We start from the raw sequence: 24,357 nt of genomic DNA, 5'->3' as shown, positions 1-24,357 counted from the left end.
TTTCAGATGGTGACATAAAACCTGTGAAACAAAAAATATTTTGGTTTTTATTCTATGAAGGAAGCCCTGAGCCCGAATCTGAGAAACTCTGTGCAGCACTAAATCCCAGAAGAGATGCTAAATGGGAAAACCAGCCATGTCATCTGAAACTTGGCTATATCTGTAAAAAAGAAAACTCCACACTGAATCCTTTCATTCTTCCACCAGGTATGTGAAAGAAGAAAAACCCTTTGATAAAGACAGAAATCGTATCACTAAAATGAAATTTCATGGCTATTTAGAACAAAACAAAACAAAACAAAACAAAACAAAACAAAACAAAACTAAACAGCATTGTCATTTATTCATCTGTTTTGATGAGTAGCAGAGAACAAAGCACATTCTTACTCCTTTAAGCAGAAATTTTCAAATACTGCAAATGTTCCTGGAACCCAGTAACCACACAAGCAATGTTTATTTCACGTTATTATTAATGATTTCAGAGGCACTGGTCTAAGCCACACGCTATTATAAAAGCATCATGGACTGAATGGATGTGAAAATAAAGGTAGAGATGACTTAACTTTCTTGCAGTGCATTCTTGTGGAAACACCAAGGCTTCCCACTGAAGTCTTGGAAAGACGGAACAAATAGGCTCAAACCACCATCTCAGTGGGATTGCCTGTAACCTAGAAAGATGACAAAAAGACCAACTTCCTCCAGAACACTCTTCTACCACACTTTTCTCTGATTTATTTCATGAAACTTAGTATGGAAAGCCACTTTTTGCAGAGAACTACTTCTGCTGCAGTAATCATGACTTTATGAAATATGAAAAACATTTTGGGTTTGGTTATATACATGTAGTGTGAAAGCACTATGCAGGGAGGGAATTCCAAATATTCTTTTGTCCAAAATTAATATTTCACACTAGTGAACCTCAGTTACTCCTGTCTACATTATTTTTCATTTTTGTTTAAATGCAGTGTGTTTTCTGTAGAAGTACAGTGTGCAACAACAGACTACAATGCTTTATATGTATGAGGAATAAATAGAAATGCTGCTTATTTGTGATCACTCCGCTTCCATTCTGATTAGTTATTAGTCAAGTTGAAATGTAATTGCAGTTATACTAAACTTCAGTTTGCACTGTGTGAAAACTTAAATTTGTATTAATTTTGAGGGGATGAAGAGCCTGTTAAATGTCCAGAAGGATGGTTGCCCTATGGGGGTCACTGTTTCATGATTCATAGAGAGCCCAGAGTATGGAAAGAAGCCCTAATTTCCTGCAATGAGAGCAACAGCAATCTGGCCAGTATCCACAGCCCTGAAGAGCATGGCTTCATATTGTCTCAGCTTGGCTACAGTGAGTATTTCTACAGGACAGTATTTGCTATAAATGGGGAATTATATTATTAGAAGTCTTACAGGACTAAAAAAACCTCTTTTTTATTTGGTATGAGTATTTGTAGGTAAGCCCACAGATAAATAAGTCAAAAAAACAAACAAACACCAAAAAACCCATTAGAAGGATTTTTAGTGCTTCCTAATTTTTCTTTTTCGTGCTTTTTATTTTGATTTTAATTTGTTTTTCACTGCATGAAATCACTTGAAGGAAATAACAGCTCTAGTTACTGCAGTATTTGGGCGGATTATCTGCCTCTGACACCTTGTAGCAGTAGATATAGTAATGGAATTTTACTGATAAAGCTGAGGAATCTCATTTCCTGCTGGTATATATTTTTTTAACTTCTTGAAAGAAGAATGTGAATTAGATCCTAAAATAAACTCCACTGTTGTTTATAATTTTCATTTTATTTACTCTGAATTTGCATTGTAACATGGCGATTTCAGTTTATTTCCATAAAATCCTGCTCCTGTGGGCTGTTTGAGCTCAAGTACTAACACAGGTGAATTTCTGTTCTCAGAAGCTGTGGATGAGCTGTGGATTGGTCTGAATGACCTCAACACTCAAATGTACTTTGAGTGGAGTGATGGGACTCCTGTGACATATACAAAATGGTTGCCTGGAGAACCATCCCATGCACTCAGTGGAGAAGAAGATTGTGTCATTATGGCAGGAGAGGTAGAATCATTCATCAGTCGTGTAGCATTTTACTATTTGATTTTTCTTTTTTTTTTTTTTTATAAATGCAACTTAGAAACACATCAGGGAATGGTATCTTTATGGGTTCAGAAAGACAGTTTAAAATTAAATTTCAAATTAAACTAGGCATAACTAGATAAATGTTTATATCTTGTTGCGAGCATACATTATATGCCAAGCAAACTTTAAAAGTCTGCTGCTGACACTTAGTTGGATTAACATAACCTCACAATCAAGCACAAATATTTGGAATTGATTGAAAAGTACAGATCTTTCTTTATTCTCCTACTGAAGAAATATCAAAAAGAACAATATTTCTAAAGGAAACAGGTTCTTCCTCACTATTTTTTTACATCTCCCCAAACTGCATACAGGATGGATACTGGGCAGACAGTGCTTGTGACAGAAACTTAGGCTTCATCTGCAGAAGAGACCCACTACAAGGATTTTCTGGGACAGTAAAGACTGATCCTGCCTGCCTGAAGGTAAGAAGAAAGTGTAATGAAGAATCTTGTTAGCAAAACTGCATTGTTTTCACAGGCTCCCCTTGACACTGAAACTATCTTTACTTTTTCCCCCAAGCAAGAACGATTATGCATCAAATTCGGGGTGACAATCTTCACACATTCCCTTGTTTAAAATAGTAATTTAATTTTTTTTTAAGTTAATAGTATTCAGGCCCATTATCTCTCAGAAATGTATGTGAAAGAGGCTAGAGCCATTACATGGTTTTCTGCTTATTTGTTATATTGTTCTACAACCATTTGCAGTTATCTAAAATGTAGCAGAGACTGAGAACCATTTCTGAACTGTGTGACATGATGCAAGAAGATCACAAACCTCACTATTGAAACTCAATCAAAACAATCACATTGCATTTATGAGTGAACTTTTTTTCCCCAAGCTATTGTATATGCTACTTCTTTTGTTTTTTTTTTTCTTCTTTCTTGAGTCTTTTTATTTTCCTAGTTACTAATATTCTACATTTATTAACTTTTCCCACAACCTCACACGGGGCAGAAGAGTGGAGACTCGCTGTGACAGATGGAACTAGATCATTATTAGTTAAAATTAATCAACTACTAGTTATGAAAAAAAGGGAGACTCTACATTAAATCTCTTCTTTCAGGATATTTACTGAGTTTTATTTCCACTAGTCCATTGGAATTAAAATTAATATGTTAACAAATTAGGTTCTCTGAAAAAATATGTTGATTTAAGAGAAGACACTGAAATTCAAGAACTATAAATTACACCCCCTTTACTGCAAACATATTCCACATGTTCTTGACAGGGCTGGGAAAGACATGGCTTTTACTGCTACCTGGTTGGACATACCTTGGTTACGTTTTCAGAAGCAAGGAAAACCTGTGAAAGGAGCAGTGGTTATTTAACAACTATAGGAGACAGGTATGAAATGAGTTTAAAAATATTGCATCTGATGGAATAATCTCGGAATTTTATAAAATAGTTAAAAACCTTTTGGAGAGCAAACCAGAAGCCCAGGATATAATTTTTCTGGACAAAAAAACCCCAACCAATCAGTAAATACAGTAGGTTTTTTCTAATTAAATATATCTAAAACATTTTTATTTTTGCGGTACTTTAGTGTGAAAAAAAAACCCAAAACACACACACACAAAACCAAAAAACAAAAAACAAAAAAACCCAAAACAGGCCACAGCTCCTTCTTGCACTTTTTTAGTATAGATCAATTTCACCTGCTATTGAAGCTACACCATCTCTCATCCACTTGAGCAATGTATTTTCATTCAAAAAGAAACTTAGTGACTCCATCCATTTTAGTCTTGTGTAGTTTAGGAGCCAGAAATGTCAGACTAAGGGAAAGCCAGGCTTAATCCCCATCTGACTCCTCTCATTTCAGATACGAGCAAGCCTACCTGACAAGCCTTGTTGGGCTGAGCTCTGAAAAGTATTTTTGGATTGGTCTCTCAGCCACAGAAGAGCAAGGGATGTTCCAGTGGGTGACTGGTGAAGATGTTCTGTACACAAACTGGAACACAGCAATGCCTGGTAGTCTGCCATTGGAGTAACTTTATGCTACTAAGGAACTTTCTGTGTTATGATTCTAAACTGTTTCCCAGCTTTGCTTAAACACATCCACGATGACACATACAAACATTCTGCCCTTGAAATATGAGTCTCTTTGACATAGGCTGCCATGAAAATCCTTCTTTTCTGGCTCCTCATTGCTTACAAAAGTCAAACTAAGCAGAAAAGAGTGAAATCCTTTCCAGCCCAGGTAACTGGCTGCCAAATCCTTGCAGTATGTGGCATAGGAAAGGATGGCAGTGATTGTTCATGCACTTGGGAAACTTTTCAAAGGGGAGGTAAGATGATGAAGAACTCTGCTTCTGCTGCTTTCCTCTTTTTACAAATACCCCCTTTGAGCAGACACTACACCAAGAATTTGAAATGGTTGTATATTAATTAATCACACGAGCTGTAAAAATGTCAAGGGAATGACTCAAACATTTCAATTTCCTTTAATATCTCACAAAGGAAATGAAGCTGGTTGTGTTGCCCTAAGGACTGGAAATGCAGCTGGATTATGGGATGTTCAGAACTGTGAAGTAAAGGCAAAATTTCTCTGCAAGAAACTAGCTGAAAAAATTACTCTTCCCCTTTCTCCTGAAGCAGTTTCTGAGTCCAAATGTCCCTTGGGTTGGGATGAAAGCAATAGCACTAATTCATGCTTCAGAGTAAGTATTAATCCTACTCATAGAATGGAAGAGCACCAAATAGATGTGGTGTCTAAACTTCAGACAATGGCACATTCATGTACAAGTGTAACAAGTTTTTACACAACTATTAATGGAACTCACTGCAATTCTCACTATTTCTGTTATACTTTAGATTGTCCAAGTAGCATACTCTTTAATACATGTTATATTTAACTGCAACAGAATGTCTATCTACTTTGCTTATACAAGGCAGTCAGTAGATTTATTTTTAACATGCTGTAAATACAGTGTTCTACACTAAAATTTCTGTATAGGTTTTTGTGAGAGAAGAAAACAGAAAGAAATCGTGGTTTGAAGCCCGAGGTTTCTGCAGAAAAATAGGAGGAGACCTGGCTGCCATTAGAAATGAAGAAGAGGAAACAATTATAGGAAACTTAATAAAGTAAGAAAAATATCTAGTAACTGATAATATGGTGTATCAATATAGGAATGAATAAAAATATTCTTGAATTGCTCTTGAGATAATTAGCTGAGAATCTGTATCTGTCTATCATGATAGTCATAAGAAAAAGTCTGAGAAAGTATTTCATAAGGGGAACATTTTCAGACATTTTCTTAATTTCTAAAATTTGTCATCAAATCTTTTAAATTAGGAAAAGCCAGGCCTCAAAACAAATTTTTTGAATTTCTAAATTTTTTCATGTCACCATTTTGAAACTAAATTGTAACTCTCAGCAAATCTGAACATCTTATTTCTCAAAGAACACTGTAACCACAAAAATGAGGGAAAACAATTTTTTGTGTTTTCTAAACTATCATTTGCAAAGTAGAAAATTTTAAGGGCCTGAACTTCACTTACTTGCTAATAGGTGTTTGCTGACCAATGTTTTACTCTTTTTAAAAATTCTCCTCTATTTAAAGTCTTCAATAAGGGTGAGAGTGATTGCCCCAGGTAATTTACAAAATTTAAGATCACTAACCACAGATATCCTGTTCTATGCCACATTTTTTTCACACTCCAGAAAAAAATCTCCATCATCTCATCGTTTCTGGATAGGCTTGCAGTGTTTGGATCCTGATGGTGGGCTATACTGGAGTGATGGATCCCCAGTGAGTGTTTTACCTTGCCATTTTCTTTCTGTTCTGACTTTTTTTTTTTCTTTGCTGAAGGATTGTGAAAAATGTCTACCTTTGTCACTGAGTAACATGAAATCAGTGTTTAAAAGTGTAAAAGGCCAATAAACCCTGAAGTTATCCTATCACAACAGTGGTAACATAGAGTACACATTGCAGCTACAGAGATAAATATCAAGGTGGCAAAAACATGGACAAGATCTCTCCTGGTTTTTTTATTTGTCTCTGGTGATATATTGCCACATTCCTTTCCCCTGCTATTGACTCATAACCTCATTTCTTTCAAGTTTCCATGGGAATTCTAGAGTCTGTTAAATCCTGAGTAAACTCAGAGTCTTTTTCCTTGCTTTCCTAGCCCACAAGGGCTGCCCAGCCATAGGATGAAACTTCAGTGCTAATTCTCTTTCATTGCAGAGGACAACTTTTCTTCCCTGTATGATAATTATAAAAAACAAAGTTGTATTTCTTCCATAGGCGAATTATAAGAAACTTTATGGTTGCGATATGGCATTTGAAGATTGTGGAGCAATTCAGAAAAATCATAGAAAAACGTGGACTTTTGAGCAATGTCGATACAATCATAATTGGATTTGCCAAATAAATAAAGGTAGATTACTTTTTACTCTAAACTCAAACTATAAAGTAAATCTGAAATCTAGCAGAATAGGAAGTTCTGCAATTTACATGCTAGAAGAAAATTTTGCTGATTTCAGAGGAATGCTCCATAATGAAAAATAGGTCAAGACATATAAATACTTTCAGAATACAAGTTTTCAACCCTTAAGTTTTTTCTTGATTTTTTTAAATTTTATTTTAAGAAAAATATGTTATAAACTTTAATGAAAATATACTTGGTTATGTAATTATAGGATTGCAGAAAACAAGGTGAAAGCATCCTTGTGGCTTATCTGGTAAAATCCACTGCTCTGCTCCAAAGCAGATTATTGTCAAAAGAGAATCTTTGACTGATAAAACTGAATGTTTCTCTGAACTTTTACCTGTTGGGAATTTTGAAGTGCCTTGCATGTTTAGATATGTTGCTCAAATATCCTTCTCCACATTTCACATGATGTGAAATTTTTTCATTTAGATTATTCCTCAAAAAGTTTCAATATAATTCAAACAATATAATAAATTTTAAAATATTAGGAAGCCAAATTTTATTTAGTATTTGAATTTCTTGTTCAGACACAAGACAGTGTCCAAAAAGAATCTCATATTACCATGCAAAATATACCAACATTGAACTATTTTCACTCTTTAATTTTCTTTCATAAGCAGATACTCATTGAGACTAATTTCAATTACCTAATTTAGACAACATTCAGGATGTTCAAAAGAACTCACAAAAATCCACCAAGAAAGAGATGTAGGGCTGGTGCTATCAGGTATTCCCTGAACATTCATTTTTGCTCTGCACCAAATATAGTTTATAAATGTATTCTGCAATGAATAGGTAAACTATGGAAAATTAATAGACATATTTTCCACTAATTGAGCACTTACACTAGCTCAGGATTTGGGAAACATTTTACATCTTCATTTTTCCCCCATTTCATTACAGGGACACCTTTGAAACCAGAACCTCCAGACCCTTCTGCTGGTAAGATGGTTCATTTTCTCCAGTCTAAAAGGTGGTATTGTGTAAGGACTATGAAGAATACAAAAATTCCTTTTCTTTATGGCAGCATATGAAGTTGCAGAAGACGGCTGGATTTTAGAAGGGGACAAACAATATTTTTTCAGCACAGAAAAGGCCCCTATGGAGAAAGCCAGAAGATTCTGCAAAAGCAATCATGGAGATCTTGCTACTATTGAAAATGACAGTAAAAGAAAATTTTTTTGGGAATATGTAAGAGGAAATGTGACTATTTTATACTGTATATGGCCTACATGCCCTGTTGCATATGTGTGTGAAGTACAGGAGAATGTGCTTGTTGCATAATATTACTACATTTTGTCAGCATTGGATTTAAATCTTGAATGAAAAAAATACTTATTTTACAGAACAGATTTTCTGTTCTGTAAATGCAAAAATGCAAAAAAAAAAAAAAAAAAAAAAAAAGCAAAGGCACTTACTATTTATTAGAGTGGGTATATTCTTGGATATTCTAATCTAAACAGAATTCTGTCCATGACCATATATGTATAAGGAACAGTGAACTGACAGGTTAGTTTTATACCAAGAAAAATGTCCTTTTGCCAAGATGTTTACCTCTCATCTGAATATCATAGTCTAGAATAAGGTGTAGACATTCTAGTGTAAAATCTGGGTGTCAGGCAATTGCCAGTGTAGCTCCAGTGCTCACATACCACATCATGTTGCTGAACAAGAAAACCTTTCAAAGATTTAGTCTGGTTCAGGCCAGGGACTGAAAAACTAGGACCTTCATGACTTAGTTTTCCTGAAACACCTGTCAAAACTGTTCATGTATTTCAAGAGCACTGCCCACAGTTCTGAGCTCTGATGGCCTCATGCCAAAGATGTGAGGAGAGGCATGCTAAAAATTTAATAGCATGGATGTTGCCTCAAACCTCTGACATGATCCTGGTTGGTCTACTAATATTGAAGAAACCACACAACCCCTTTTCCTTCTGTTTCATATGATTGGTACTTGCTTTTACCATGTCAGAAAGGATTATGTGGGGAAGGGAGGGAGGACAGAGAGCTTGAAACACAGGAATTACATGGCTGCTTAAGAACAGGAAAGTACCAAAAAACTTTGTTTACATTTTTTTCTCAATCCTTCCTTGTTTCTTTTTAAATTTAACACACAACTTTGAAAGCTTTGAGCATACCAGTAATGTAGTCAAAACTGTGAAAGCAGCAATGAGGGTAATAAAGCAAAAGTATGGGTCATAGGGGTGTTTATTTCAACAGAAGTCCTCTCTGGTGACTCAAGTGTTCATTTATACAATGTGGATTCATCTATTTGCTTCCACAGCAAAAAAGGTATAGTTTTTTCATAGTAGATAACAACTAAATATTAGAAAGCACTAACTAAAATTACTTTTTTGTGTGTATTTAGATCTTAAAAAATGGCAAATTGGAGTCATATTTCATAGGATTAATTCAGAAATCTTACCAACAATTTAGGTAGGTAAACAAGCTACATCAAGAGTCATAAAAAGCAGTTGTGGTTTTGTCAGAGTTCCCCATGGAGGGACCACTGCAAGTGTTAAGCCCACTTTCATACAGCTATAGAGTGCCTGTTGAAATGCAGGCTTTCTCCTAGTTTAGCTACATTGTAAAAAGACTGTTTTAAATGGCATTTGAAGAGGAATATACATGTTATGAATAAATAGATAATGTAAGATGAAAACAAAGGTATATTTCTTCTTTGGCTTAACATGCATTAATGTAATTATTTATGGTGTTTAATCCTAAAGAAAACTCATTTTACAGACAGATTCAGTTGTCATTAAAAAATAAAAATTAGCATGTTAAGGTACCTTTTCCTGAATTTTCCATTACCATTCTCAGAATAACCACTACTGTTTCATTGTTTTTTTACAGCTGGATAGATGGAAGCCCAGTGCACTATGTAGCCTGGGCACAGGATGAGCCCAACTTTGCCCAGAATCAAGAAAATTGTGTGGTCTTAAATAGAAACTATGGTGAGTTACACACTCTTTTTTAAAAAGTATTTACGGTTACTTTTCTTTCCTTTTTTCCTAAAAATATCTTGCTGACTTTAACCCATTCTTTCCCAGCAGTTTGTGAAAATAGGCATAATAAAGTAGAGTCATTGTATCTGAGATTTCTTTTTGGAGAAATATTAGCTATAAAAGTGGAATATAAGAAATTTATTGTAAGGGAGAAAGAAGGAAATGCAGCTGTTTCAGCTGCAAAAACAATATATTCTATTCAAATCAACTGCAAATTGGTCTTCTGAAAACATACTTTGAGAATAAGTGGCAAAGGAATAGAACATACATGGAGGTTCAGATTTTATAGTGTTTTCACTGATAAAGCATTGCACATTTTGTGAGTTCTACTGAGAGGCCACTGAGTTGTCATATGAGCCATCTCATATAGCTAATACTCCCCCAGTCACAGCAGGACGGAAGTCCTCCTCTAAGCAGTGACAGCAGTGAAGATGGGAGGGACAGCTGAACTGAAGCATGTTATCTCACTTTCTCAGGAAGATTGTTTCCAACCTAAAAGCACAGAAGCCTGTTCACTTTCCCACAAGTTTCAATCGTATTCAGTGTTATTGGGGCAATCCCAAGAACAAATACAGGTTGAGTGGGAAATGGATTGAGAACAGCCATGAGGAGAAGGATTTGATGGTGCTGGTTGATGAGAAGCTCAACATGATCAGCAATGTGTTCAGCTCCCCAGAAAGCCAACTGTATCCTGGGCTGTATCAAAAGAAGCAGAGCTAGCATGTTGAGGGAGGTGATTCTCCCCCTCTGCTCCACTCTTGTGAGACCCCACCCAGGGAAATGTGTCCAATTCTGGAGCCCCCAACACAAGATGGCCATGGATCTCTTGAAGCAAGTCCAGAGGAGGGCCTCAAGGATGATCAGAGGGCTGGAGCACTCCCTCCTGTGAAGACAGGCTGAGAGAGTTGGGGTCTTTCAGTCTGAAGAAGAGAAGGCTCTGGGGAGACCTTACAGGAGTCTTCCAGTACCTGAAAGGGGTCTACAGAAAAGCTGGTTTCTATAAGGGCATGTAGTGATAGGATGAGGGTTAATGATTTTAAAGTGGAAGGAGGTAGATTTAGGTGAGACATTTGGAAAAAGTCTTTAGTGTGAGGGTGGTGGGACACTGGAAGAGGTTGCCCAGGGAAGTTGTGGATGTCTCTGGAAGTGTTCAAGGCGAGGTTGGATGCAGCTTTGATCAGCCTGGTCTTGTGGGAGGTGTCCCTGCCCATGCAGAGGGTTGGAATTAGATGATGTTTAAGCTCCGTTTAAACTGAAACCATTCTATGGTTCATTTTTTATGTTTAAATTTATTTCAGGATTGTGGAGAGATGTTAGCTGTGCTTTTTCAAATGGCTATATATGTGAGAGGCACAGAAATTTTATAAATGCAACACTTCCTTCAGAGGTACCTTCACTTCCTGGAGGATGTCCAGAAGATTGGCTTTTATTTAAAAATCAGGTATGATAACATTCATCTAAGCACAATGATATTAGTCCTTTGAAAGGTACTGAGAGATCTACAAGAGGACTTTTGTCTCTCAGAAATCTTTTGGCAGTAATTATCCAGAGTTGCTTAAGTCTTGCAAAATGGTTGTTTTACAGATTTTAATTGTTTTCCTGAGAACTGGTCAATTGAGATACATTAAAAAAACTGCTATATTCCATATACTTAAAAAAAAAAAAAAAAAAAAAAAAGCTGAATTTAACTGAAAGTGCAAACCACAGCATAAAATCAAGCATTTGAGCTGGAATGAAACAAAAAAAGGGCTTCAATGTAATGCTTACCTCTTCCCAAAAAAGCCAAACTCAATGTGCTTATTAAGTAAAGGGTAGGGTTTTCTAATATACACAATGTTTCTATGAAAGCAACCATGGATACTCACAGCAATGGAGTTCATGCCTCCACTTCGTTTTTGCAATTTTGTCACAACAGTTAAAGTTGTTATGTTCTACAAAGGAAGCAAGATAATTCTCTGACGGTGCTACTAGTGTGCCACAAAGAGGAGGGTGAGCTGTAAACACAAAGGGGACACACTGGGCACACATCAATAATTGTCAAAACCATTTCAGGTTGAGTATGTACTGGCAACTGATGTCTATGCACTTTTTAAAAAACATGAGTTCTATACACCAATTAATAAATGTAAAAAATAAAAGTAAAATTAAAATAAAGTTAAATAAAAGTAAAATGTAAAATGAAAAAGGCTGAATACACGCATGAATACACACAGAAAATTCAGATGATTCTACATGAGACACTAACCCTGGGCTGGGATTTTCTTATAGAGACAACACTTCTTTGCCTTTTACTAATGGTGGAGTTTGGCTTCTCAGAATCTCTCAGGTAACACATACAAGTCCTGCTGCGGTTTATAAATGGTTGAGTTTTTCTGTGACTTTCTTAGTCTCTCACAGAAAGACACAAAGCAAATTTTAAAGTTGTGAATAGCTTTTACTAGGTTCCAGAGCTGAGTCCCTGTTAACTTTGGAAAATTATTTTGTGGGTCTAAGTTAGGATAAATTCTCCTTAAACTACTACAATTCAAGCCTGTCACTCACTAACAGTCTATATTGTTTTCTCCCTAGTGTTACAAATTGTTTGGCCCTTCCTATCATGAGTGGTCTTCTGCAAGGCGTTCCTGTATAAACCTAGGAGGAGACCTGGCAAGCATACATAATGAACAAGTACAAGGTACAGTGCAACAGCTCCCTAGGTAGCAGATATCATTCACTCTGTAAACAGTGGTCATTTCCTGCAAAGAAGAACATGGCAAAGAGAGTATGTAAATGAATGTATTTTATAATATGTATACTAAACATGCGTATGGTATAAAGCATTTTGGGGAGAAATGGAACCATCTGTCTACATGTTAGTGATGCTAAGGTTTGCTTCCTCCTGTTCCATGCAAACTACTTTACATTATTTATAGGGTATGAATTAGCATAAAATAACAAATACAGACCTGGAATTTGTAGTTCTAGAAACACAGAAAGAAGAGGAATCCATGGTGTGTTTCTGACAGAAATAGAAAGAGCTATATTAACATATCTCTCTGAAATGGCTGCCTAAATTCTGCAACTTAATTCAACAGTAGAATATCAGAGGAAGGAACATTTTCATCCTAAGTATGTTGCAGGGCTTCCATTTGGTGCTGTATACAGCTACACATTTCTCTGAGTATTGAAATAAGTGAATTCAACAGGTATCATAGTGGTCAGGAAGGTTTTTTCTGTCTTTCCTTTTTTCAGTCTTGCTTCGCGGGTCCAAATACTTTCACTTTTTGAGACTTTTCACAGGCAAAGGCTTGGCATAACCTTGAAATATCAAACTCGGGTAAATTTCTGATGAAATGCCAATTAAAATGTATTTACAAGATTTGAATGAACAAAATATTTAAGGAAGTTTCTGAGCTGATATTTTGACTTGATGTTCATCTTTTCTACTGTTTTTTTTCCCCAGCTTTTCTCACTTATCACTTGAAGGATGTTTCAGGTGATGTCTGGATTGGCTTGAATGATAAACTCCATGAACTCAACTTTGTTTGGAGTGATGGAAGTGCTGTCTCCTATACAAATTGGGCTTCAGGCTCCCCAAAACTTAACGAACCCATTTTGTTTGACAGTCTACGTCCAGAGGATGGACACAATCGGCTTCAGGTAAATACTGCTTAGTGCTTAACATCAAGTTAAATCTGAGGAAAAATATCACTTCAAGTACATAACTTGCTTTGCTACAGATTTTGCCTCAGCCCTCTCCCCAAGTTGTTCATCTATCTTCATATTGGGATTAGTGATAAAAATTCAGTGTTTGAGTAATCTATCTACCTTAGAGCACAAGAAGACATTGCTGAAATTTTGCCAAAGAATTTGGCAAAATGCAACATTGGAATTTTAGAATTCAACACACGTTGGAAATATTTTCACATCTGACAAATTAACTCATGTTTGAAAAAGAAGGAGGCAAGGAAAGAGGAAAGACTTATTTTTTTTTCACTTCTTCCCATTTGAAAATTGTAATTGAATTACTAAGGCCTAATAAATCTCAAGTACCTTCTAAACCAATCAAACCCTCTTTTGCTGGCACTGAAATGAAAATGCAGAATACTGTCAATAAAATAGTGTCCTACATATTCAGACCAATATAGGCGGATTTTCAAATCCATATTGCTTGTTTTACATATATTCCCCCATCTTCCTTCCAGCACTTGCCCTTCACACTACTTCTTTCCATGCACTGTCCATCCCCCTTTTTTTTTGGTATCCACACCTTTAGAGGGCCCTGTAATTATAGCTCCTGACAACCAGCTTCTTCTGCACCTGAGCCATTTCATTCTTCTCTTTCCCATCTAGCTATTGTCCAAGGCATGCAGGAAAATGTATATATACAGAGCAATACATAACTCTGATTCACCACAGCTTTAATAAGAGCCCTGGAAACTATCAATCAGAGGGGAAAAATAACCTGTGCAAAAGTACATTCTACTTTTCTTCTTCACCTTCAAGACAGCATATCTTCTCCAGAGGACTGTTTTGAAAGAAGTGAAATAAAAGTTAATCAAGGTTAACTTGATTATTAAACTATAATCAAGAGCTACTAAGGCAGGTGTTCCTAAAATTTCTGCAGTGCAGCTGGGAATGCTATTGCAGGTTGTAATAAACAGTTCCACTGTCTTAAGCACTTAGCACCTGATCTGGTGAGAAATGCTAAGAACTGGTGATAATTCTGTCAAAGACCATCATTTACATGATTCTGTCAAGAACAATCACTACTTCAGGTTGGCTTTGCAAGCCAAATACAAAGCATGACCTCCATGTATTTTTATTTCATCTCCAAAAATGGCTGATACTTGTGTATTAGTCGAGACAGAAGGTGTGGCAGAAAATTCCTGAAAATAATAGGACCTTTCAAGTATGTCTCCTTGAAAATAATTACCACAGAGCAGACCAGAAAGGATGGAAAAGGATACAACAAAGGCTCCTGGAGCTGTAATACAAGCACCACAATATCAGAATTCACAGAAAAAAAAAAGTGAAACTACCCAGAAGCTACAGTACTTTTGTTTTATAACTTCTTATATATAAGAAGTTATAATTATATTATATTATATAAGTTATACTTATATTATAACTTTATATATAAAACTTTTGTTTTATAACTTCTTATGTATAAGAAGTTATAATTATATTATATTATATAAGTTATACTTATATTATAACTTTATATATAAAACTTTTGTTTTATAACTTCTAATATCAATGCACTCCTGATGTTTCTCTTACTCCAACAGTTTGATTGTGTTACTTTGAAGAGAGGTCCTGCTGCTGACATAGGAAAATGGTCTGATGAGGCGTGTTATAAGCTCGTGGGGCATATATGCCAGAAGAATAGTGGTGAGTTCTGTATCATTAACCTTAAAATTTATAGCAAGGATTAAAATAACTTTTTCCATTAAACATGCTTTAGATAATTTCTCTTTTATTTTTAGCTAGGGGATCAGTAAAACCTATGGTTCCATCTTTCATCCCAGTGTTACTTAGCAATGTTTTAGAGCAGGAAATGATAAATAAAATGTCAGAATTTAGGAAAGAAAAATTATTTTCTTTTAATGAGTGTAAATAAATAGCTTTAGACCACAAATGTTTTAATTACATAAATTAATAATGACCTATAGATTATTATAGCTGATAAATTTTACATTTATCCAAATACACTCAGTAGTTACAAAGCTACTAAGTGGCAGAGTATCTTGAAAACACACAGGGTAGGTGTTTTATTTCTGACTAAGGGAGTGAAATTACCTCTTATTTTTAAGATACAGTGAATTACTAATTCAAAATTCTCAGAGGCTGAAAATATATTTTATTCATTCAGAAAGTTGTTTTGAAGCCATCAACTTACTTATAAACACCTAATATGAAGGTGTTCTCTTCCATTATGAATTCTTTCCTAGGTTTGTAAATAATGAAGATGTTATTCAGCTACTCAATTCAAATACGTGGCCTCCAGACTTACCTTGGTTTTGGGTGTTGGTTTTTTTCCTTATTTCTGCAGATCCTAAACTCTTGAAGACATCAGGAGCAGTGCTGGATTTTGCTTTTGACCATTCTCGTGGTGTTGGCTATTTTGCCACCAGTGCCAAAATGAACTGGGAGGAAGCACAGAAAAACTGCAATAACAATGGCTCAGAACTTGCCAGCATTTTAGACCCATATAGCCAGGCTCTGTTATTCTTATTTGCACTGGAATATGGAGAGCCTCTGTGGATTGGTCTTAACAGCAACGTGGTAAGAACATATACATTACATACAGACAGCCAAGCTGACATTGGATTTGGCCTTGCTTTATACTCTTATGTGGTAACCTGTAGGAAATCCTGCCAGTGTAGTGTTGAAAAGGGCACATTACATCAGTACAGTACCCATTTATGCTGAAGTTCTTCAAATAAAACTTATACAGTGGAGATTTTAATGAACAAAGAACTCTTACATGCTTTAGCACAAGGACATGATGCTGCAAATTGGTATAAATCAGTGCTGTGTGTTGTTTGGAGTAATTAAAAGCTTCTCAAATATAAATTGCAAAATCTGCCACATTTTGAGTTTATTTTAACGTAAAACCAAATCCCAGGAAGAACATACATCCTGCCCTTCTGCCATGTGTTTATGCACCTCAGGGACCAGTAATGTGATATCTAAGGCAGCACATCTGAGACCTGCAAAGGAATGGTTTTCATGTGTCTTTATGCTCACACATTCTACTCACACATTTGATATGGTACATATTGACCAACAGATATGCTTTTTAATTTTAAAATGCAATTGGTGTAGTTGATCCCATTAAGAAGTCAGACTATTAGGGGGGGAAAAAATTGTTTCTGTTCGTGAAATGTCTACATCAGTTGTATGACAGGGGAGAGAGAACAGTTGGGTGGTGGGGATGTTTTGACATGTTATGCTCTTCCCCATGAATTACAGTCACCATAACTACAATAGCAATCGGTGCTGTTTATTAAGAACACTTCTACCCACAGCTGCATTTTCCAGGCAGTTTTAGTTAGTTGTACCAGTATAATGTTTTATTTAGCTCCCAGTTTTATGCATTTGCTCATGTTCCCTTTCATTTTCCCTTCGATTTAGCAATGCTTGAAAAATGCTCTGAATTCATGTTAGATACTTTTTGGATGGCAGAAAAAAAAAAAATCACCCCTTATTCTCATTTGTGGATAATAAACACTGTCCACTTTGTTGCAGTTAGCATTGAAAAGCACAAAAAAGAGGATGTTAGTAAGCATATGGTTCTATACTGATTACTAGAGAGTCCTCTAGGGGTTCCTCTGCAGTTGCTATGTCACTCTCAACAACCTTGAAATTACCATACAGATTCTGCTTGCAGACCAATTCCAGGTATCAATGGACTGACCGATGGAGATTAGTTTACAGCAAGTGGTCTGAAGGGGAACCAAAGCAGACATTAGCATGTGTCTACTTAGACACTGATGGAACCTGGAAGACAGCTTCTTGCAAGCAAAAACTCTTCTCTGTCTGTAAAAAATCAGATGGTAAGCAATCAGATCTAAATGGTTTAACTAGAGGGTGTGTAGATTTAATAATTTTGCTTAAAGGAATAAGCAGCTGGAAAAATACTTTTTTTATGTACTAGGAAGACATGAGTATCTGACTAACTTGCTCTAAATATTGACATTAAGTCTTCCTAAATGTAAACCAATTCATAATAGTAATTACAAAAGCAGAAGAAACAAAGGACACAATATTAATTATTTTCTTAACTATAGCAACTATAGTCTAATAGCAAAAACCATTCACTTGTTATGAAATCTGTTTTGATTAGGCATCAGACAAAATCCTGTATCCAGTTTGGGGCACCAAAGTTTGGAAAGGATCTCAGTCAACTGGGGTTTTCAGATGACTAGGAAACAAGAATTAAAAGGAAAGATTATAAATGGAGTTGGCCAAAAGACTAAGAAACAAAAGAGTAAAAGAAATCAGATTATCAATTTTAAATATTAAACACAATCTATAAGGAATGGAATTAAATTCTTCTCTTTGTCTGCTATTAGTTGGAAAGGAGTAAAAGACATTTGGCAAGGAAAATTTTATAATTTTATTAGTACAGAAGCCTTTAATAAGTCATTTAGATTGCTAGAAACATCTTTTAGAAATTATATAACTATATATCAACTCCATGTCACTTGTAAGCAAAAGGTTGAAGTAAATAACCCCTTGAGAAGCCTTCCAAGCACAAACCCATTTTCACAGTTTATCTATATTCTTGTGTTTTTCAACATTATGGAAGATCTTGAATCATTAGACAATTTAAAACTGAATGCCAAACTACATTATAAAATAATTTGACAAAAAATCTGCAGATTTTATAAATAACATCCCTTTATACTTCAGTATTCTGGAAATATAGCGTGAGAGCTGAATGGTTTTAACAGGGAAAGAAACAGAGTGTAAAAGATGCACAGGAAGAAAATTCTATTTGTCAGAGCATGCACTTTTCGTTCTGTTTGCATTTCTCTTCTCAACCAAAATCTTCCTATTGTACCAATCATTATGAAATTTATTCAGGATTCAGTTTAATAAACAGTCCTGCAATCCATGTTTAGTTATACCAGCACTTTAATGCACAGTCACAGTTTCTGCCGTCAGGTTTTGAACCTGTCAAAAAATGAGACTGAATTGTCAGAAGACATTTTAAAAACAGCAGGTTTAACTAATTAGGCAGATATTTATGCCAGAAAACCAGCTGGATATTTTACTGACTAGAGTAATTACAAAAATCATCCTTTGGCAGAATCTATACTTCTAACAGAATAGTGTGTCTTCCTAATCACCTTGATAAAGAAATATTAGGCATAATAAGCCCTCAAACACAAAATCAAAGCTGTATGCAAGTTTTTTTAAGGACATGCTTCACTTCTTCTATGATGACAAAGAACATATAGTGCACTTAGTTTGTACTACTAATACAATGGTGAAAAAAAAATAAAATAACTGAACCCTAACTACCATTCTCTTATCAGTAATGGCCCCTACTGAGCCACCACAACTTCCTGGAAAATGCCCTGAATCAACAGGACACAAATCTTGGATACCTTTCCATGGCCACTGCTATTACTTTGAGGCCTCCAGGAAAAGAAGTTGGCCTGAAGCTCAACAGGAATGTGCTCAACTAGGTGAGTGCTTTTTTTAGAGCTTGAAAACATAATTAAACACACAAAATAATGGATGATATTGCTAAGCAAATCTTGAATTACTTCAGAACTTCAAACTTAATACTTTTGCATGCTTTTTCACAACAAAACTAAACTTTGTCTCAAATGCCAGGTGAAATATGAAAAATTGAATTCCTGCTAGTTGTATGGAGATCAGTAACTGGTTAGGGAGATAAACACTTTTAGAATCCCACAAGGCACAGATTGCAGGGTTAGCTTTCCTTGCAAAAAGGGGAGAATCCTCACACAGTGTAAACTAGGAGACACAAACTCCTAGGAAAGCTGTCTTTGTCAGTTCCAGGGTAGAGTGTATTGATATGATCTCACAGACATGATGGAGGACTCATTTAGCTTTCATGAACCAGTAAAACACAACCAGCCATACAGCTCCTGCTCTAGAGCAGCTCCCATGGCTATCTACTGTCTGGAAAAAAGACCTGTAGGTAAATGGGGGAGAGGAAAAGACACAACTCCACATTTATGATGTCTTCTTATTGTTCACTAAGAATTGCTGTCATGCAGCATACATTTCACTGGAAGCATCCTATACATTGGTACTTTCTATTTGAGTGATAATCTTCTCGTAACAGAGAATTTCAGAATCCAATTACAAGGATTTCTAGCAGCACTTCCTCATATGTATGAAATCATCAACCTATGACTGAATAAACAGAAAAAAAAAAGCTTTGCAAAGGAATTGCACTTCCTAGCTGTGTGACAACAGAATTCCTGAAATGGTTCTGTAATAAGATAAATCACACATGTACTAGAAAGAAGAAAAATTACACTAATAACCAGAGTGAAAGGTGATGTCTGGACATTAGTTCATGTTCTGAATTCCTATATTTTTTCCTACCTCTAACTGACCACTTAGGAAGGTGATGACCCCAACACAGCTTTGTGTATGTGTAATGCCAGGATATATGGAAATTATAAATAAACTTCGGGACATCTCCTGGAGCACAACCTCTAAATCCTACCCACAAATCCTACCTAACCTTGCAGTACAAAGCAATAGGTGCTGCCAAAAATGCTTGACAGAGCTCTAGTGCCAACACACACAGTACCAGCCACATAATTTGTACCACGTGAAGCTTAACTGTATCACATTCTGGGGTGCAGTTGGACCTGTCCAAAAAGTATTGCAGGAAAGCAATTTTTCTTCTCTAAAATGCTAACAGCTAAATAAAAATCTTTGTCTTTGTGCTGATGTGCATCCATACAGCACAGAGTCATGCTCAAAATACAATATAGCGATATATATAGACTAGAGTATATTATGTGCAACAAGCAATGTCTTTAACATCTTTTTGCATATCCTTTAACTGTTTATTAACTTAAGACGTAAGAAAATGAGACACTGTAATGTTTTCATGAACATTTCTTCAGGTGCTCATTTGGTATCAGTCGGAGAATATACTGAAGCACACTTTCTGTTGGACACAATTAAGATACTCCATGGGAAATCACCAAACTTTTGGATAGGGCTAAGAAAAAATAAAGGTAATATTTTCAACATGCAGCCACACAGTATTGTATCATAAATACATTATTCTACGTTATATTAAGAAGAAAGGAACTTCGTGAAATTGAAAGTGCACATAAAAATATTCAAAGTTTATTTCAAATCATGCTTCCATATGCTTAAAGGCGCAACTGAAACATTTAAGTAACTGTGTCATAAATTTTTGTTTTCTTCACCACAACTTACTGTATCTGTCTAAAATCCTATATTTTATACATTTATGCTCATTTTAAACATTAGGACAGTGGTCATGGACAGACAAACACGCAATGGACTTTGTCAATTGGCAGATGGGAGAACCTTCAAAAAATATGAATAAAGTCTGTGGAGAAATGTGTGCACTGTCTGGCTACTGGAATGCCAATGTCTGTTCTTTCAAGAAAGGCTATATCTGTAAAAAACAAAAAAGTAAGTGGTATTTCTATTACATTAAAGTTCATTATGCTTGATAATGTGTTTTCATTGTATAACGTAAAATAATAATAGGTTTGTGTGCAAAACCAATAGATACTAATAGTAGCATTTGGCTGCTGAAATACTGAGGAAAACCACATGGCTTGACTGCCTCAACAGAAAACGGCATCTCCCATAACTCTTGTAAAATTATTATCAGTTCAATGCAGTCATCCTATGTTTAGGCAAAATAATGGTCAAAGAGTACTATTTTTTAACAAAAGAATTTTTCAGAAGATTTTTCCCTCAAATATCATACAATCTAAGATCAAAAGCAACATATTTTTTTTTATTTAAGCTGAATATATTCTCAGGAAAAAAATATTGTTCTGATGCATGCAATGAAAACTGTTCTATAGAAATGCTGGAATTGGTGGTCCCTTTCATTACTGTCCTCTGAGATGCTGGATTTGAGGAATATGATAACACACATTCTTGTTGCACTCTTTATTTACAGTATGATAGAATCATGTTTCATAAAACACTGGTACTATACTGATAGAAAAATTATCACGTAAGAAAATGCAAGAGTTCAATATTCAACTGAAGTTAAATGCAAGTAATCCAGAATATGAACAATTTGTTTGGTTACATTTTACATGTCTGTTCACCTTGCCCTTGACTGCTGTTTAGGAAGTGGAGTTACCATAGGAACCACATGCACAGGGAATAGTTTTCTATCACAGAGGCGTGAAACTCACATTTCCTCAAGTAAAATGATCATGATATATCTCCAGCACTTTAGATCTTTATTCAGAAAATTTTTCCTCTTTCAGAAAACATTGTAAAATGGTTAAGGATCCAGTGTGCAGTTTCTCAGAAATTAACATACTGGAAAACACTGTTAGAAATAACTGAACTCCGGCTAATTTCATAGCTTGTTGAGTATCTCAACTGAGCTCAGGTGATCTTGGAATGAAAGACCTAATGATCCAAGTAGATATTTACATAGGCTTACCTTCATGTCTTTAGGAGAAAGGTTGTGACCAGCAAGTGGATTTAGGATTAATTGTCAGGAATACCTAGACTTAGGAAGCTTAGAACACTTCATTTTTTTAAGAATTCACAATAAACAGTTTATTTTTTCTTTCAAAAGCTCCTGAAAACTTAGAGATATCAGCTGAAAATACAGGTAAGCATGCTTTCTTTTAAGTAGACTTACAAGGAGGTGCTCAGATACAAAAATAATATAACCACATAATTTCTAAGTATTAATTCTTAGAGTATTTAAAACAAAAAGACCATAAAGTTCATCTGTACCTAGATAAAGGAAAGAGGAGTTCTTCTGAATTAAATTCTGTTTTGATCAGTTTTAATTATATTTTGTTTGGTTTTTTAACTAAAAAAACCTACCAAACCACTTTTTGAAGTGAAGATCTACATGGATATGTCTGACTTCTGTTTAAAGATTCTGAAATATCTTAAGGTCAAAAGCGTTGATTTTATTTCATTCACTTACAGATGAGAAAATGGAGAAAATACTCTCCACTGGCATCATTTGGCTGCTCATACTTCTAGCCCTTTCTGTAGTTGGAGCTGGAATTTATTTCTACTTGAGGAGGAAAAGACAAAACCCGCTGCATGCCTCAACAAGAATGAGTGGACCAGAAGCAAGTCTGGATATCCAAGAAAAAGATGCACATACTGACATGTAGTCTGGAAAAATGCCTGTCTGCTCCAATTAACAAGAAACAGCCTGTGGATCAGTGAAATCTTATACCAGCTTTGCATTTTCCTACTGCCTTTTTTCTTCACAAAAAAAAATGTCATGTGTTTATACAAATATACACACAGACACACATATATACTCTCTTCAAGATTCATTCCAAAGTGTTAGAGTTTATTTTGTTTAGGGAGCATACATACCTTTTTCACATAAATAAGTACAGCTGAAATGTTGGCTACAGAGGTGTTAATGGGAAAAGTCTGACACACTTGCACTATACAAAATTATATTATTTAACTGAATGCAAAAATTCTCCTTTTTGCACACAGGGAAAATGATAACACATATTGTTACGTTTTTTTTTTCCTGCTGTGTTGCTTCTGTGTAATCTAGACCATGACAGAAAACACTGCTTTTTTCAGATTTTCACCTTCACAGCTTATGATACTATTTTGTCATTCATGTAAAACCTGTTATAATACCTGCAGATGTGAATTCACTATTTTCTTACCAAAAAAAAAAAAGATGGAAAAAAAAAAGAAAAAACTCATTTTCCTACTTCTAGTCTGAATTTTGGGAATAATTATGTCATTTCCTATAGCTTTGCACTTTTCTATCATTCTGTGAATATCAACATTTTTCTGCCAGGTTAAAATTAAAAATAAAAATACAACAATAAATGATCTTTCCACTGGGTTTTATTTCAGTAATTATGCTTTCAGTATGCAGAGATAACCCTTTTCAAGTCCAAGCACAGAATAAATGACTATCTTACACTGTATTATCTAACTCACCAGTTATATATGAGAGAAATAAAATCACCAATGTAGTTTTTGAAAATGAATTCTTCCATTTTCTACTGCAATTTCATTTGATCATGCAGTGCCTAGATCCTCTTTCAGCTTTTCTTCAATTATACACAATAGCTGTGTTTGCCTCAGGGTGAAGTTTATAAATCCACATATTTTAAGACAGGCATCATCCTTCCTGAGTTAGGAAAACAGCTTTGTCCAAGCCATGGGAGGGGAACTGGAATGAAGAGGCCTCATTTAAGAGTCATAGAGAGGAGCAAGGCTAGAGCAAAGGAGCTTCTACCAAATATCTTTAACAGGAAACAGTTTCTTTGTCTTTTCTGTGAGAACTATAGTCACAATCTCCCTATGCTTAGGGTGTCTGACAGAAAGCTAATGCTATGTCGAAGATCTCTTTTAAAGAGAAAAGAATATTTGGAATAAGTGGAATAAGTTTCTGAACAAGGACATCAGTGTCTATGATGGAACTTGCATTACACCCTTCTATTATTTATCCAGTAGATATCCAGTAAAAAATAAAGAGTCCTAAATAAAAATGTTATTGGTAGCTACTTAGAACGGTTACTTCAGTTGTTTTATGGAGAGCTATCTTAAAACATGGGGCAACTCTGCTAACATGTTCTCTCCTGAGCTTTCAATTTTTTTCCCTCCACTCCTTTGCTGAACAGACACACACTATTCTGTACCTGTGGCTACATTTCTAAAGAAGTTTCACTAATCACAGACACAGAAAGGTGTCTAAAGACTGTATGGCTTTTTCCTTTCTGGTATTTCTGTAGGACCTTACTTAACCACGAAAAAAAGCCAAACAAACAAACACAAAAAGAACCAAAAAAACTCCCACCCAACCATAATCAAGAAAACTCAAAACCTGCCCTAGAGGTTATTTAAATAGAGTTAAAAATTCAGCCAAGTAAATTTTACAATTAATGTCCTTTGAACACTTTGTAAAGCCCAGAGATAAAATCCCCTGGAAAAAAAAGAAATTCCACAAATTACTAAGTCCTACAATACCAACTCCTCTGGTAAATGCAGTTACTGCTATTTTCAGGAGGAAATAGGAAATAGCTGAGTGAACTTTGCACA

General features: G+C 35.3%; 1 protein-coding gene across 2 annotated transcripts in view; it reads left to right on the top strand.

Moving 5' to 3' along the window:
* The window catches only part of LOC139792166 (macrophage mannose receptor 1-like), a 31,982-nt gene extending 8,658 nt beyond the window's left edge, over positions 1-23,324 (top strand). The window contains exons 7-31 of one of the 2 annotated variants that reach the window (XM_071735110.1): positions 61-207; positions 1,163-1,345; positions 1,908-2,065; positions 2,461-2,571; positions 3,381-3,496; positions 3,972-4,120; positions 4,610-4,809; positions 5,106-5,233; positions 5,814-5,901; positions 6,400-6,532; positions 7,490-7,528; positions 7,614-7,777; positions 8,955-9,022; positions 9,443-9,543; positions 10,893-11,035; positions 12,163-12,268; positions 13,037-13,233; positions 14,865-14,967; positions 15,629-15,861; positions 16,970-17,135; positions 18,624-18,776; positions 20,205-20,318; positions 20,581-20,748; positions 21,890-21,925; positions 22,255-23,324. In XM_071735110.1, coding sequence (XP_071591211.1) covers positions 61-207; positions 1,163-1,345; positions 1,908-2,065; positions 2,461-2,571; positions 3,381-3,496; positions 3,972-4,120; positions 4,610-4,809; positions 5,106-5,233; positions 5,814-5,901; positions 6,400-6,532; positions 7,490-7,528; positions 7,614-7,777; positions 8,955-9,022; positions 9,443-9,543; positions 10,893-11,035; positions 12,163-12,268; positions 13,037-13,233; positions 14,865-14,967; positions 15,629-15,861; positions 16,970-17,135; positions 18,624-18,776; positions 20,205-20,318; positions 20,581-20,748; positions 21,890-21,925; positions 22,255-22,448 — 3,398 coding nt within the window. In that variant the 3' untranslated portion in view covers positions 22,449-23,324. The remainder of the gene's footprint in view (positions 1-60; positions 208-1,162; positions 1,346-1,907; positions 2,066-2,460; positions 2,572-3,380; positions 3,497-3,971; positions 4,121-4,609; positions 4,810-5,105; positions 5,234-5,813; positions 5,902-6,399; positions 6,533-7,489; positions 7,529-7,613; positions 7,778-8,954; positions 9,023-9,442; positions 9,544-10,892; positions 11,036-12,162; positions 12,269-13,036; positions 13,234-14,864; positions 14,968-15,628; positions 15,862-16,969; positions 17,136-18,623; positions 18,777-20,204; positions 20,319-20,580; positions 20,749-21,889; positions 21,926-22,254) is intronic. The other variant, XM_071735108.1, reaches the window with a different exon arrangement.
* Positions 23,325-24,357: the final 1,033 nt, after the last annotated feature.

Source organism: Heliangelus exortis, chromosome 2, assembly GCF_036169615.1.
Source record: "Heliangelus exortis chromosome 2, bHelExo1.hap1, whole genome shotgun sequence".
Taxonomy (NCBI): Eukaryota; Metazoa; Chordata; class Aves; order Apodiformes; family Trochilidae; genus Heliangelus; species Heliangelus exortis.
This window is presented reverse-complemented; position numbering and strand designations above follow the sequence as displayed.